This window comes from Bos grunniens, chromosome 22 (assembly GCF_055505025.1).
Source record: "Bos grunniens cultivar Pamir isolate PY7600 chromosome 22, Bosgru_T2T1.0, whole genome shotgun sequence".
Taxonomy (NCBI): domain Eukaryota; kingdom Metazoa; phylum Chordata; class Mammalia; order Artiodactyla; family Bovidae; genus Bos; species Bos grunniens.
The window spans coordinates 53411127-53425408 of record NC_141186.1 but is presented as its reverse complement, the minus strand read 5'-3'; the positions used below and the strand labels follow the sequence as shown (position 1 = coordinate 53425408).

Sequence of the window (14282 nt, the reverse complement as noted above, 5' to 3'; positions counted from 1 at the left end):
CTCAGCCTCAGGCCATAGTTGCCAGTTCTGGGGCAACAGGAAAAGTCCCACCTAATATCCTGTTATACAGAGAGCAGAATATAGAGGTGAAGGTGTGACCTGACCCACTGAAGACTGTGCTAGATCTAGTACACACCTTAATCATACATTAGACTTCTGTTACCACACTTAGGGGCTTCCCTCATAGCTCAGTTGGTAAAGAATCTGCCTGCAATGCAGGAGACCCAGGTTCGATCCCTGGGTTGGGAAGGTCCCCTGGAGAAGGAAATGGCAACCCACTCCAGTATTCTTGCCCAGAGAATCCCATGGACAGAGGAGCCTAGCAGGTTGCAGCCCATGGGGTCGCAAGAGTCAGACACGACTTAGCAACTAAACCACACCTCACCACACATAAAGTTGCATTAGCTTCATGTCTGCACACTGATCTAAAAGAAATCCCAAAGTGCACAGATCAGGCTTCTCAGCAGGGTTATGGGGTTTCCACCAAGTCTGGACATATCTAACAAAGTGATGAGGTGGACAGCCTATTAGTGTCTACTCAGCTTGATGATCTGCACAGGGCTAGGGGAGCATGGTGCATGGGCTGGGTAAAGGGGTCCAACTTGGAAGGGTCCAAAGGACAGTGATCAAGACCATCCCCCAAGAAAAAGAAATGCAAAAAGGCAAAATGGTTGTCTGAGGAGGCCTTACAAATAGCTGAGAAAAGAAGAGAAGCTTTGGCAATGCCAAAGGAGAAAAGAAAAGATATACCCATTTGAATGCAGAGTTCCGAATAGCAAGGAGAGATAAGAAAGCCTTCCTCAATGATCATTGCAAAGAAATAGAGGAAAACAACAGAATGGGAAAGACTAGTGATCTCTGCAAGAAAATTAGAGATACCAAGGGAACATTTCATGCAATAAAGATGGTCACAATAAAGGACAGAAATGGTATGGACCTAACAGAAGCAGAAGATATTAAGAAGAGGTGGCAAGAATACTCTACAAAAGAATATACAAAAAAGATCTTCACGACCACGATAATGACGATGGTGTGATCACTCACCTAGAGCCAGACATCCTAGAATGTGAAGTCAAGTGGGCCTTAGGAAGCATCACTACAAACAAAGCTAGTGGAAGTGATAGAATTCCAGTTGACCTATTTCAAATCCTGAAAGATGATGCTGTGAAAGTGCTGCACTCAATATGCCAGCAAATTTGGAAAACTCAGCAGTGGCCACAGGACTGGAAAAGGTCAGTTTTCATTCCAATCCCAAAGAAAGGCAATGCCAAAGAATGCTAAAACTACCACACAATTGCACTCATCTCACACACTAGTAAAGTAATGCTCAAAATTCTCCAAGCCAGGCTTCAGCAATACGTGAACTTCTAGATGTTCAAGCTGGATTTAGAAAAGCCAGAGGGACCAGAGATCAGATTGCCAACATCCACTGGATCATCAAAAAAGCAAGAGAGTTTCAGAAAAAAACATCTGCTTCATTGACTATGCCAAAGCCTTTGACTGTGTGGATCACAATAAACTGTGGAAAATTCTGAAAGACATGGGAATACCAGACCACCTTACCTGTCTCCTAATAAATCTGTATGCAGGTCAAGAAGCAACAGTTAGAACTGGACATGGAACAACAGAATGGTTTCAAATTGGGAAAGGAGTACATCAAGGCCATATATTGTCACCTTGCTTATTTAACTTATAGGCAGAGTACATCATCCAGAATGCTGGGCTGGATGAAGCACAAGCTGGAATCATATTGCCAAGAGAAATATCAATAACCTCAGACATGCAGATGACACCACCCTTATGGCAGAAAGCAAAGAAGAACTAAAGAGCCTCTTAATGATGAAAGTGAAAGAGGAGAGTGAAAAAGTTGGCTTAAAGCTCAACATTCAGAAAACTAAGATCATGGCATCTGGTCCCATCACTTCATGGCAAATAGATGAGGAAACAATGGAAACAGTGACAGACTTTATTTTCTTGGGCTCCAAAATCACTGCAGATGGTGACTGCAGCCATGAAATTAAGAGACACTTGCTCCTTGGAAAAACTATGACAAACCTAGACAGCATATTAAAAAGCAGAGACATTATCTTGCTAACAAACGTCCATCTAGTCAAAGCCATGGTTTTTCCAGTAGTCATGTATGGATGTGAGAGTTGGACTATAAAGAAAGCTGAGCACCAAAGAATTGATGCTTTTGAACTGTGGTGTTGGAGAAGACTCTTCAGAGTCCCTTGGACTGCCAGGAGATCAAACCAGTCCATTCTAAAGATCAGTCCTGGCTATTCATTGGAAGGACTGATGTTGAAGCTGAAACTCCAATACTTTGGCCACCTGATGCAAAGAACTGACTTACTGGAAAAGACCCTGATGCTGGGTAAGATTGAAGGCAAGGGGATGATAGAGGACGAGATGGTTGGATGGCATCACTGACTTGATGGACATGAGGTTGAGTAAATTCCGGGAGTTGGTGATGGACAGAGAAGCCTGGTGTGCTGCAGTCCATGGGTTTGCAGAGTCAGACACAACTGAGTGACTGAACTGAACTGAATGGACAGACACAGTGGGAGTGAAGAGGACAGGATGGTGGCCCCCCATTCCCACTCACCATGAATGGTGTCTGGAGCAGTAGATGAAGAGAAGTAATGGGACCCCAGCATCACTGCTGAGGCACACAGGTGCAAAAGGTAATACTGGTGGGGGTGGGGGATTCTTCCTGTATCTTTGAGAACCATGGGGATTCTCTGGCTCTGCTGGTGAAGGGGGCTTCAGGGACACTAGGAGTTTCCTCCTTGGTGGAGATATCAGAGCACTGACAGCAACACCCACAACATGCTGTCCAAGTGAGTGACCCAGGGAAAGGGCTCACCTAACAACAGAGCTCTGTCACATACAGTTACTGCATTCGGTTGAACAAAAGGAGCCAGAGAGAAAGAGGACAGCATTTGTGATTCCATTTATGTGAAGCTATAAAAGAGGTACATCTCATTCATGCACTGAAGACAGACTGGCCCCTGCAAGGTGGGGCTGGGTGTGAGGGCATGTTCTGGGGTGACAGGGCTGCTCTCTATCATCTGGTGACAGGGATGTATGTGTATCAAAACTTCCCCAAAATGTACACCTAGGACTAGTGTGTTTTTGCTACATGTAAGTTACACATCAATCTAAGTAACAATTAAAGAGATGTATTTATAAAGAATTTTTAACAACATGGGTACATACCTATACTGTAATTTTTAGCCAAAAAAAGGAGCAGCATAATGAACTGGTATGTGTGTGAGAACAATTAATCAAAAAGTATGCATGGGAAAAGGTCTGGATTAAAATACATCATGTGTTGAGGGACTGTTTTGAGATTGTGAGACAATGACTAATCTTTTCTGTACTTTCTATTTTTCTGTTTTTCCTAACTTGATACAATGAGCATGATGTGTTAGTTTTAGAATTAGATACATGTTTTAAAAACTAAGAGATTCGTGTGCTATCTTTTCAGCCCATCTCACTGCTGACATCGATAGAGTCCGTGTGAGCCCCCAGGGTTTCAGTTCATTGAGCTCATGCAGTTGGCCCTCTGAACCCAAGAAAAGAGTAGGTGTCCTCCCCATCTTGTGTGTGATGCTCTGAGTCATGGTCCAGAGATGGCGTGGGCAAGCAGAGAGAAGCCCTCAGAACTTGGGTACAATGACTCGACCTGGAGCAGCTAGTGAAAGCTTGGCCAGCACCCCAGGAGGAGGGCTGGGCATCAAGTCCAGAGCAGCAAACCAGCCAAAAGATCATTCCTCATGGAGAGTCTGAAGACCTGCATATCAGAACCAGAGCCCTGGAAACTGGAAGGGCCAAGGTAAGAAGATAAGCAGAGATGGGAAAACTAAGTCATGGCATGATAAACCACTGGTTTGCCTTGCTGTTGTATCCAGAGCAATAATTCATTGATTAAATGCTGAAGATGTTCCCATGGGTCCTCCCTTCCTTGTGCATCCCTGGAATGAACCCCTATCCCAAAAGGTGACCTGAATGTCCCCCTAAAAGGGGACACACACACACTGCTAAGCTGTGCTTCCTTGTTTCAGCCTGTGAATCCTCACCCTGTATTGCCCAAATGTGTCTTTTCCAAAGCAACTTGGCCATGGAGTCATTTTGTATTTCAGGAGGGAGGTCTCCTGGGGCCCCTAAAGTCTAGCACATAATTTGACAAAATAGGAAACAGAAGCTCAGAGAGGGGTAGGATCTGGCTAAGGGCACACAATGAGTCAGCAGCACAGTCTGGGTGACTCTGAGCCTGCTTCACTACTCTACACTGCCCTCTGGGGGTAAGCGTTCCCTCAAGTCTACAACCACCCCAATGACAACCCGCAGAAGACAGGGCAGACAAACCCCAGGTCCATGTGGTAAAGTACAAAGCAACCAAAGCCACACACAGACACATTATGTTTGTCCTGCAGCATCTAAGAGTTCTACCCAGTGTATTACCAGTGAACACACAAGGGTCTCTTCATTGAGACAAATTATATTCCCTATTTCCTGTGAAATTTTGTATTAATTTATTTGCTACCCATTTTGCAAATGCTTTCTCAAGCATACTTTGTACGACACCACTTAACTAGCCCACAGAGAGCCAATACCAACAAAAGGCTCTACACTTGTTCTGTCATTTGATCTTGACCACACATCTGTCAAGCACATTTGTGATTGGGGTTTTTTTGCCTTCATTTTACAGATAAGAAAACTAAGATCTGGAAAGCTTCGGAAACTTGTACAAATCAAGTGGTAAACAGTAAAGCTGAGGATTGAGCCCAGCCTGGAGAAGGCAATGGCACCCCACTCCAGTACTCTTGCCTGGAAAATCCCATGGATGGAGGAGCATGGTAGGCTGCAGTCCATGGGGTCGCTAAGAGTTGGATATGACTGAGCGACTTCACTTTCACTTTTCACTTTCATGAATTAGAGAAGGAAATGGCAACCCACTCCAGTGTTCTTGCCTGGAGAATCCCAGGGACGGGGCAGCTTGGTGGGCTGCCGTCTATGGGGTCACACAGAGTCGTACACAACTGAAGTGACTTAGCAGCAAGCCCAGCCTAGTGGCTGGACTCCAGTTCTCGACCGCTGTCTCCTGAATCCACATACAGCGTGAATTTGAACACTTTTTTCATGATTCATTGCCCTGGTTTTGATTGCCAGTTGCTGGTTCTTTCTGCCCTATTCTGGCTTTCCCCAGCAGTCATAACCCCCTACTCTGGAGCACCAGCCATTAGCTTCTCCCTTTCAGCTCTGCCTTGCTGACAAGGACCCCAGGAAACCAATTTTATTAGAATTTTATATAATAAATCTCTCTAAGAATCACTGAATGAGTACGAGTCTGATTTTTTTTTAGTGTATATTATATGCTACATTCTCAACTTGGATGTCTCAACCAATCCTCCCAACAAACCCAAGGAGCAACTACCATTATTCAGCCCATTCCACAAATGAGAAAGCTGAGGGTAGGGCCAGGCCTTGAGTTCAGGCAACTGACTGCAGAGGCCACTTCAGCAGGTTTGGGGTCTTCTCAGATCACAAGTCCGTGTTGGCGTGTGTTTCTTAGCCTGTGGTGGAGGAAACAAAAGCACGCAGAGGGCCCTCCTGTGGCTCAGGGCTGGCTCTCAGTTCTGTTCTATGTTCTCAGTTCTGTTGTCAACAATTGAGGTTTTTAGATAAGTAACCAACCACCAAGGAAGCCTGGGGTGACTGGAGATATTGAAATAGAATCCTGAACTTGACCCTTTTCTTCTGCCACTTGCTGCCTGTTTCATGTTGAAAAATTCTCAAAGAAATTCCAGATAGACTGTATCCTTGGAGTGTGGGACTCTGCTACCTATGTCCCTGGCACAGTACAGCTACCCACAAACATGGGCTGCCTTGGAGGGCTGCAAAATGGTGAACAAGGAGGCTAACATTGTATAATGACGTGCCCCAAAGGTACTTGATCTGGAGAAAGATGGGCAACACGTTCAGCTCACAGGTGAACGTACAGTAAAAACCCTTAAGCAATCAGCTATTTTAGTTTGCAGAGGAAAATAGTATTGGGTGGTGAGTGTATGTGTGTGAGTTGTGGGAGGAAAGGGGGTAGTGAGGGAGTGAACAAGTCGGGGGCATGCACGCTCAGTCCCTCAGTTGTGTCAGATTTCTTACAAACCCAGGGACTGTGTGTAGCCCACCAGGCTCCTCCATCCATGGATTTTCCAGGCAAGAATACTGAAGTGGTTTGCCATTTCCTCCTCCAGGCGATCTTTCCAACCCAGTGATCAAACCCACATCTCCTGTGTCAGCAAACAGGTTCTTCACCACTGAGCCAGCTGGGAAGCCCAGGTTTAAGGGGGATCACAGGGTCAATGTGAGATGTTCCCCCCACTTTAAAGTCAGTTTCAGTTGGCTTCTGTGGAAGACAAATAGCAAGTGGGTCAGAATCTCTCACCCTCTGAGCCTCCCCATTGATAAGCCCTGCAGTCTAGTACAAATCATTTGTCTCTTGGACAGCAGTTTCTTTCAGTAAAACATGGCCCTTTGACTAGATGCTTATGAATGTTCTAGTTCTAATATCCTTTAATTCCTTCTTTTTTCTAACCATTTGGGTAGTTGGGTGAACTAAGAAGCAAAAAGAAATTGCGTAATCAGGGAAACCCATGAATAAAGTTTCAGATTAGAGATCTATTTTCTAGTCTATTTTAAGCTCAATTTAAGAAAAAAAAAAAGGACTGTTCTTTGATGATTTTTTGCACGGCCAGATACTTATTCAGTAAAACTCCGCCCCCAACTCAGAAGAAACTGTGCATTTCCTACTTTTATGCTGTCTATATGTTTGACTTGCACAGCTCAGCTGGTCAGAGGAGCTGAGACATCCGTTCCCCTACGAGAATCTCTCTCGGTAAGTCGTCTCTCAGCTAACTTTGCCTATTTCTTAGCGCAGCTTGAGTGATGAGTAAAAGCCTTTACAGGAAACCATAGAAAACATCAGAAATACACCAGGTGCTCACTGAACTATCTTAAAATATAATCTTTAAGTAAGGAAAAAGTTAGAGTTTAGAATCAGTTTCAGACTGTGATAACATCAAAGATACAAAACAGGATTATGAATGAAAGACTATAAAAAGCCTTCACCTTTCAAAAGAAAGATATTTTCAGAGAATAATTACCGGCCAAAACTTTGACAGACACTACCTTTTGGTTAGGAGAAATAAAACCTCCTCAGCAGGATGCCCTCTGAACATGTGCCCGACCAGAAGCTGCGTCTAAGTCTCCTTTTATTTCTGCCAAGAAAAGAAGGAAGCCTGAAAATTGTCCAAATTAATAACAAGTTATAAGTATCAAATCAATTTTCATTGCACATCTAGTTGATTCTTTTTCTGGCTCAGAATTTAAAGGTGAGATTTTTCTGTGTGCTTTTCCCAGCTGCTTAATCTGAGGTACTGGGAGCTGGAGTCTCACAGGGACTAATTAAAGAAAATTCTCAGTCAAGCAGTGGGACCTAAATAGACCAGGCAAGTTAGTGGGTTGTGAAGGAACTAAGCTAACACAGGACGCATGCTAGGAGATGAAACACTGTCCACTTGACCATTTCTTATGTATTAGGGGAGGGGGTCCTTAATCATAGCAGTTCAGAAACTACAAACACAAACTTCAGAGAAAATGTGAGAATGGCAATCGGGACTTGACAACTGGCTACTGGCTCCTATGACCTTCTCCAGGGACTTGGGCACCAGTCTGTTTCATTTTGACTACATCAAGGCTCCAGGCTGACAATCCTGCTTGTAGTTCTCTCACCAAGGAGTGAAAGACAGGGACTGTAGCAGATAAGAGTTACAGTGTGCACTGCCTGCCTTCAGAATTAGTTGCTTACTCCCTGTGGGTCTTTGGGGAAGTTACTCATCTTCTCTGTGCTCCGAGGTTCTTATTTGCAAAACGGGGACAATAAACCTGACCTGCCTCACTAAGTCACCTTGAGGATTAACTGAATGAATGAAGTGAAGCTTAGAACAGTGCTTGGTAGGCAGAGTGCCCTTGAGAACTGTTCATTACCACCAGCAAGCTCCTAATGATGCTATGTGTAAGCTAACTCCGGGGAATGACGGCTTAAGAACAGACACGGTTGGACAGTCCCTGACCCAGTTTCTGGACATTGTTATCACAGCTTCATTCACTGCACGTGGCCACGCAACACCCAATTTTATTTGGTGAGAGGGCTGATGCTCTCCGTCTAGTAAACAGAGTGTTAGTCGCTCAGTCGTGTCTGACTTTTTTGATCCCATGAATTGTAGCCCACCAGGCTCCTCTGACCATGGAATTCTCCAGGCAAGAATACTGGAGTGGGTTGCCATTTCCTCCTCCAGGAGATCTTCCCAACTCTGGGATCGAACCCAGGTCTCCTGCATTGCAGGCAGATTCTTTACCATCTGAGCCACCACGGAAACCCAAAGCAGAGAAGCTAGCAGCAAACTAATATAAAAAGTTCATTGTTTGACCAAAAAAGGGACTTCAGTTAAATGTAGAAATCTATGTATCAATTTTTAAAACCTACTTTAGTATGTAAAATGGTTTGCATTCACGATGGACTGCTAAGGACATTCTAGGACTTTATAAAAGAGCTTTTCTTTATTTACAGAGTCAAGCAAAATGGATTATCAAACATCAACTCCCCTCTATGACATTGATTATGGGATGTCAGAGCCATGCCAAAAACTCAACGTGAGGCAAATTGCAGCCCGCCTCTTGCCCCCACTCTACTCGCTGGTATTCATCTTTGGTTTTGTGGGTAACATGCTGGTTGTCCTCATCCTGATAAACTGCAAAAAGCTGAAGAGCATGACTGACATCTATCTGCTCAACTTGGCCATCTCTGACCTACTTTTCATCATCACCATCCCATTCTGGGCTCACTATGCTGCAGACCAGTGGGTCTTTGGAAATACAACGTGCCAGTTATTCACAGGGTTCTATTTCATTGGTTATTTTGGTGGAATCTTCTTCATCATCCTCTTGACAATCGATAGGTACCTGGCTATCGTCCATGCTGTGTTTGCTTTAAAAGCCAGAACAGTCACCTTTGGGGCGGCGACAAGTGTGGTCACCTGGGTGGTGGCTGTGTTTGCCTCTCTCCCAGGAATTATCTTTACCAAATCCCAAAAAGAAGGCTCTCGTCATACATGCAGCCCGCATTTCCCATCCAGTCAGTATCATTTCTGGAAGAATTTCCAAACTTTAAAGATAGTCATCTTGGGGCTGGTGCTGCCACTGCTTGTCATGATCGTCTGCTATTCGGGAATCATAAAAACCCTGCTCCGGTGTCGCAACGAGAAGAAGAAGCACAAGGCTGTGAGGCTCATCTTCGTGATCATGATTGTCTACTTTCTCTTCTGGGCTCCCTACAACATCGTCCTTCTCCTGAGCACCTTCCAGGAATTCTTTGGCTTGAATAACTGCAGTGGCTCTAACAGGCTGGACCAAGCCATGCAGGTGACAGAGACCCTGGGGATGACGCACTGCTGCATCAACCCCATCATCTACGCCTTCGTGGGGGAGAAGTTCCGAAACTATCTCTTACGGTTCTTCCGAAAGTACTTCGCCAGCCGCTTCTGCAAAGGCTGTCCAGTCTTCCAGGGAGAGGCTCCAGAGCGAGTAAGCTCCGTTTATACACGATCCACAGGAGAACAGGAAATCTCTGTTGGCTTGTGATCTGACTCAGTTTATACCTGCAAACTGTGGGGGAGTAGTTCTTTTCAAGAGGAAATTACTGTCAACAAGGATTTAAGACTTCATCCGTCAGTTTGGCATCAGTTCTAAATATATTAGATATTTCAAGTCCATCAATTCTAGAAAGCCAAACCAAAACATGCTGATGAAATAGCAATCTTCTCACCGTCCCCCTCCACATACAATTTATTGGCAAGCTCTCCCCTCACTACAAAAGGTTCAATGTCTTAAAAAAAAAAACAACTTCTCAGAGAATTGTTAATTCCTGAGTTTGGTTACCTGAACAGGAATAACAAAATGAACTGAGGAAAGTATTGTATAGTTTCTTATCTGGGTAGGGCCATAGCCAGGTTGCAAAAGTGATTAAAATAGGTCCTTCTCTTGCCATGGAGAGAAAAGACATGCCAGTGATCAGATAAGGAATGACATCTTCCATGTGGGATCTCCCCCAAAAGGTATGTTAATAAGTTCCACAGACACTGGTGCCAAAGAAGAGCCCTGTGGTCTGCTGAGAGCTGGGAAGGCTTCTTCACAGAAAAAGGACTGGAGGTCAATGGTCTGTTGGTGGAGAAGGAAGCTGAGCTCCAGGATGCAGGCAAAACTTGGCTGTGGGGAGACAGGCACTGGCTGGGGGAACTCCTGGGACGAAAAATGAGGCTGGCGCATGAGAAAACTGGATGGCATTGCTCATCAAAGTCTGAGAGCAGAGTGGGGAGCCCTGGCCAGTGTTGCAGAAGGCTCATTCCGTAACCAAAGGATGGCCTGGAAAGGTGAGCATTCAGGTCAAGGAGACCAGCAACAATGTGATCAAGTGAGGAGGCTCCACTAAAGTTGAAGCCAGAGATGGGAAGGATGGATACCTCCTCACAGCACTGAGGATGAGAGTCAGCAGAATTTGGGGTGGATTTGGCTTGGCAGTGAAGGGCAGAGAGGAATCAGAGACTCCCTAGATTTGAGGCAAGCATCAGAACTGCCCTAAAAGAGACATTAAGCATGGGAGGAGAAGGAGGTTTAGGTCAAAACAGGGGTTGGTGGAAGAGAAAGGGTCCAGTTTTGTAAGCTGAACACCACCCTAGGCAGACAGACCCTGGGCTGTCTGCCGTTGACTGCTCCAGCCACCAGAGCAGTCCTTCCATCCTGGCTCAAACCATGAGGCATCTCCAGGTGGCTCTGAAATACTAGATTTACAAATGCATGAGTCTGAGGTCCAGAAACACTTCCAGGTCAGATATGACACTTGGGTGGTACTGATTACATAGTTAACAAAAATCCAAAGCTTTATAAGCACTGAGTAAAGAGGCCCGGAAGAGCCGAGGGAAGCCTAAATGACTGCTATCAATAGATAAAGGGAAGAAGGACACACTCATTTGGAAACAGGTCGCTTCAAGCTTTTTAAACCACAGAATACACAATTTACCAACCTCTGTGCTTCAACCTGAATGTGGGGGCTAGAGATACACATTCCAGATGCATTTCTGAACAAACCTTATCCAAACACTAAGAGACTTCTTTCAAAGGAAGAACTGTGTGGGATTTTTGCAGTTTGCTAGTTATATTATTATTTTGTATATGCCTAAGACTGTTTTGAGTCCAGGGGTAGCTAAGACCATCACTGTAAAGATTAGGTGGGAAAACACAAAGGTATGAGAACCTCTCAAGAGATTAAGATGTCAGAATAAGAGGTACTACTGATTTTTCTCCAGCTCTAAAGTGCGAAACTTGAGGGTTGTGGCTGTCAATAGGAAGTGACTGGAAGGGTCTTTTGTCTTGCTCTTAAAGTTGTTGAGAGTATACACGTGGCATATGAGCCTCGTCTCTGGGTCAGTTCAAACATTCTGACATATATATATATACACACACACACACATATACATATATATGACATTATTATGTATATAGACAGTTACAAGTTGCTTGAAAGAAAATATGCATCTAATAAAAACTCTAAAAAATAATTGACTGTATTCTTGTTCTTTCAGCCAATGTACATTTAGAATACTGCACATAAAATTGTGAGAGAACTTTTTAAGTAGCTTATTTGGAAAATTTCACACACATACAAACACACATATTGAGGATTACTTTTTCTAATTGTTTTTTAAAGTTGACCCTCTCACTGGGTAAAATTGCCAGAATAATTTGTTTTTAAAGACGCTATCTCTCACAGTGGAGATCCTGAGCAACTGACCCTGAAAACTTTTAAATTTCAAACTTAATTCTCTACTCAAGCAAAAGAATTGACATGATTCTTCAGAGAAAATCAATGTGTGATTCAACACGTTAGCTGTCTAGGTTGGACAATGGAAAAAACATAATGTTGTAACTTGGTCATTCATCTGTAATCTTGTGTTGCAGACACATGATACAGAAAAAGGTCATCGGTGGCTATAAAGATTGCTTTTGTTTCATTTGACAATCTCTCCCCAAAACCTGGCTGCCATTGCAGTGATGGCAACGGTGTTCACATAGACTTCTGTGCACGTGCCTCCTTCCGTCAAGGACAGGTGCTCCAGGTAGAGGTGACCTACCTGGGCACATTCACAGTTTTCCCCCTGCTTCCCTCTCCTCTTCCAAGCACACTCTAGAGTCGGTTGCCATTCTAACTTGGAGGTCTGTGACAAGGACAGCTTCTCCCTAACAATCCTGAAGGACTGCCTTCCATCTCACAGGGCACAAGGAGGCATGAACTGAGGTCAGGTGGGAGGGGCTGGGGTTAAAGCAGAGGGAAGGACCAGGGAGAAAGGAGGCCTCCCCTGTAAGATGAAGGTGGCTTCATAGGGAGTTTGGAAGATGTCAGTTTTATGACTGATACACATGTACTTCTCATCCTCTTTCCTGCTAAATAAAACAAGTCCAATGTCAACATGAAGAAAAGCTACCCAATGTGTCTGTGGCCTTCCCAGGGTGCATCTTGTCCCCCATCATGTGTACTCCTCACCACTCATTTGCCTGGATCCTCCACACCCCTGGCTCTGTAGGCCCCTTCACTGCCCACTTTTTGCCCATTGTTTAGATCATAAATGAATGTTAATTCATTGTGGCCCACAGGCTCTGACTTATCTCAATGCCTCAACCCAGAAGCCCTGTCAAGGAGGGGGTTTCGTACATGCCATGGAGAAAGTCAAAGAAAAGGTGAATGTCCTTAGAGGGAGGAATAATGTGCAAATTCATAAATTAGGGTTCTGCTGACATCTGTATTACAAGGGTTCTCAGTAGCAGCAGCTCTCACTAAATTAAATGCGTTGGTATTTCTAGTGACTAAATTAATGTCATTTACTTTAAAATCAAAGGACAGACTCCCCCACATGAACACAGATGTCCAAGTGTTAACCCTTCTTATGAAGGCAGGAGACTTACCACGGAAGTGAGATGTGAGCCAGAGAACAACTCCTGAACTTCCTAACTGCTCTGGCTCATAGCTTGAAGCATATCCTTTACCAGCAGTTCAGGGTTTGTGCAGAGCATCTATATAACCCTTGGGGTGAGGGTAGACAGAAGAGGCAGAAAGAGGCATTTTCCATAGGTCCTGAACAATTAAATAAACTTCACTATAAAAATCTTGCTTGTATTTTTCTAAAATACTGTCAAACTTTAATATTTTACATTATGTATATGTCTATGCCACACTTTTCATTTTCCTTAATTTATTGTAAGCATTTTTGTAACTCTTATATTTGGCTCCATACTGTTACTACTTTGAGAATAAGTTCTGTGTCACTTTGATTCTGTCATGCTTCAGCAACTTATGTTTGTCTCTTATAAAGTGGGAACTATTTTTTTAAAGCACAGCTTATATGTCGTTTTCAAATTAAATGCAAAGCCATTAAGAACCTTGTGCTGTACTGCCCTCCTGTGGTCACTTAGCAAATTAACAAGTGTGGCCAGCAGCCATCCTTTATCAGAGAGATGCAGACGGGGCATTTTTATACTCAGCTATTTCATGTCTGTCTCTGCTGGCACCACAGCTGTTGTGTACAAGAATTATCACCACAACAGGTCGGGGTGGATGATGCAGTACTCGTTATTTGTGAAGAACAAGTGGAGCATCAGTGGAGGCCTCACTGATGGAATGGCAACGCACTCCCGTACTGTTGCTTGGAGAATCCCATGGACAGAGGAGCCTGGCGGGCTGTAGTCCATGGGGTCGCAAAGAGTCAGACACGACTGAGCAACTTTCACTGATGCCTGTAGTGAAGGTCCCAGCTGCCCAGAACCAATCTCTGCAGATTTGGCCAATTTCTGGGATTCAGATTTGAAGTCTGTGATGCAGCCTGTGGTTCTGACTTTCAGAAATTCCCCAGGTGATTCTAAGTGCTGCCACAAGTTTGAACACCACTTGCTTACAGCTGGTTGAACTGAAAGCAGGTTCAGGGAGGACTGCCATCTGGACAGGATGCTGCCCAGCCTCAGAGTGGGCGACTTGTGGGCCCAGGAGAGTCTGGACTCAGATCTTTCCATTTTCATAACAGAACACTGACTCTGCCTTCCCCTAGGCTGATTTTAAAAGCATGTAAATCTAGACTTAATTGGCAATATAAAAATAATCTGTATTCCAGGCTCCA

At 44.3% G+C, this 14282-nt stretch overlaps 1 protein-coding gene and 1 long non-coding RNA gene across 6 annotated transcripts in view; one reads left to right on the top strand and one right to left on the bottom strand.

The window, feature by feature from the left end:
• Window positions 1-14282, bottom strand: part of LOC147348612 (uncharacterized) — a 197340-nt gene that overhangs the window by 150447 nt on the left and 32611 nt on the right. For 2 of the 5 annotated variants that reach the window (XR_015151776.1, XR_015151773.1), the window contains exon 2: window positions 7192-7280. The exons of 1 other annotated variant lie outside the window; for it this stretch is intronic. This is a non-coding gene — a long non-coding RNA (uncharacterized LOC147348612). Of the gene's footprint in view, window positions 1-5285; window positions 5580-7191; window positions 7281-13077; window positions 13337-14282 lie in introns of those variants that run through there. 2 more of the 5 variants (XR_015151775.1, XR_015151772.1) reach the window with 2 other exon arrangements.
• CCR5 (C-C motif chemokine receptor 5) lies at window positions 6857-11675 on the top strand. Its single transcript, XM_086368402.1, has 2 exons — window positions 6857-6898; window positions 8633-11675. The coding sequence occupies exon 2, from the start codon at window positions 8644-8646 to the stop codon at window positions 9700-9702; it is 1059 nt and encodes a 352-aa protein (XP_086224528.1). The 5' UTR covers window positions 6857-6898; window positions 8633-8643; the 3' UTR covers window positions 9703-11675.

Excerpts from the sequence above, each read along its gene's own strand:
- CCR5 (XM_086368402.1), top strand. The coding sequence starts at position 8,644 with ATGGATTATCAAACATCAACTCCCCTCTATGACATTGATTATGGGATG.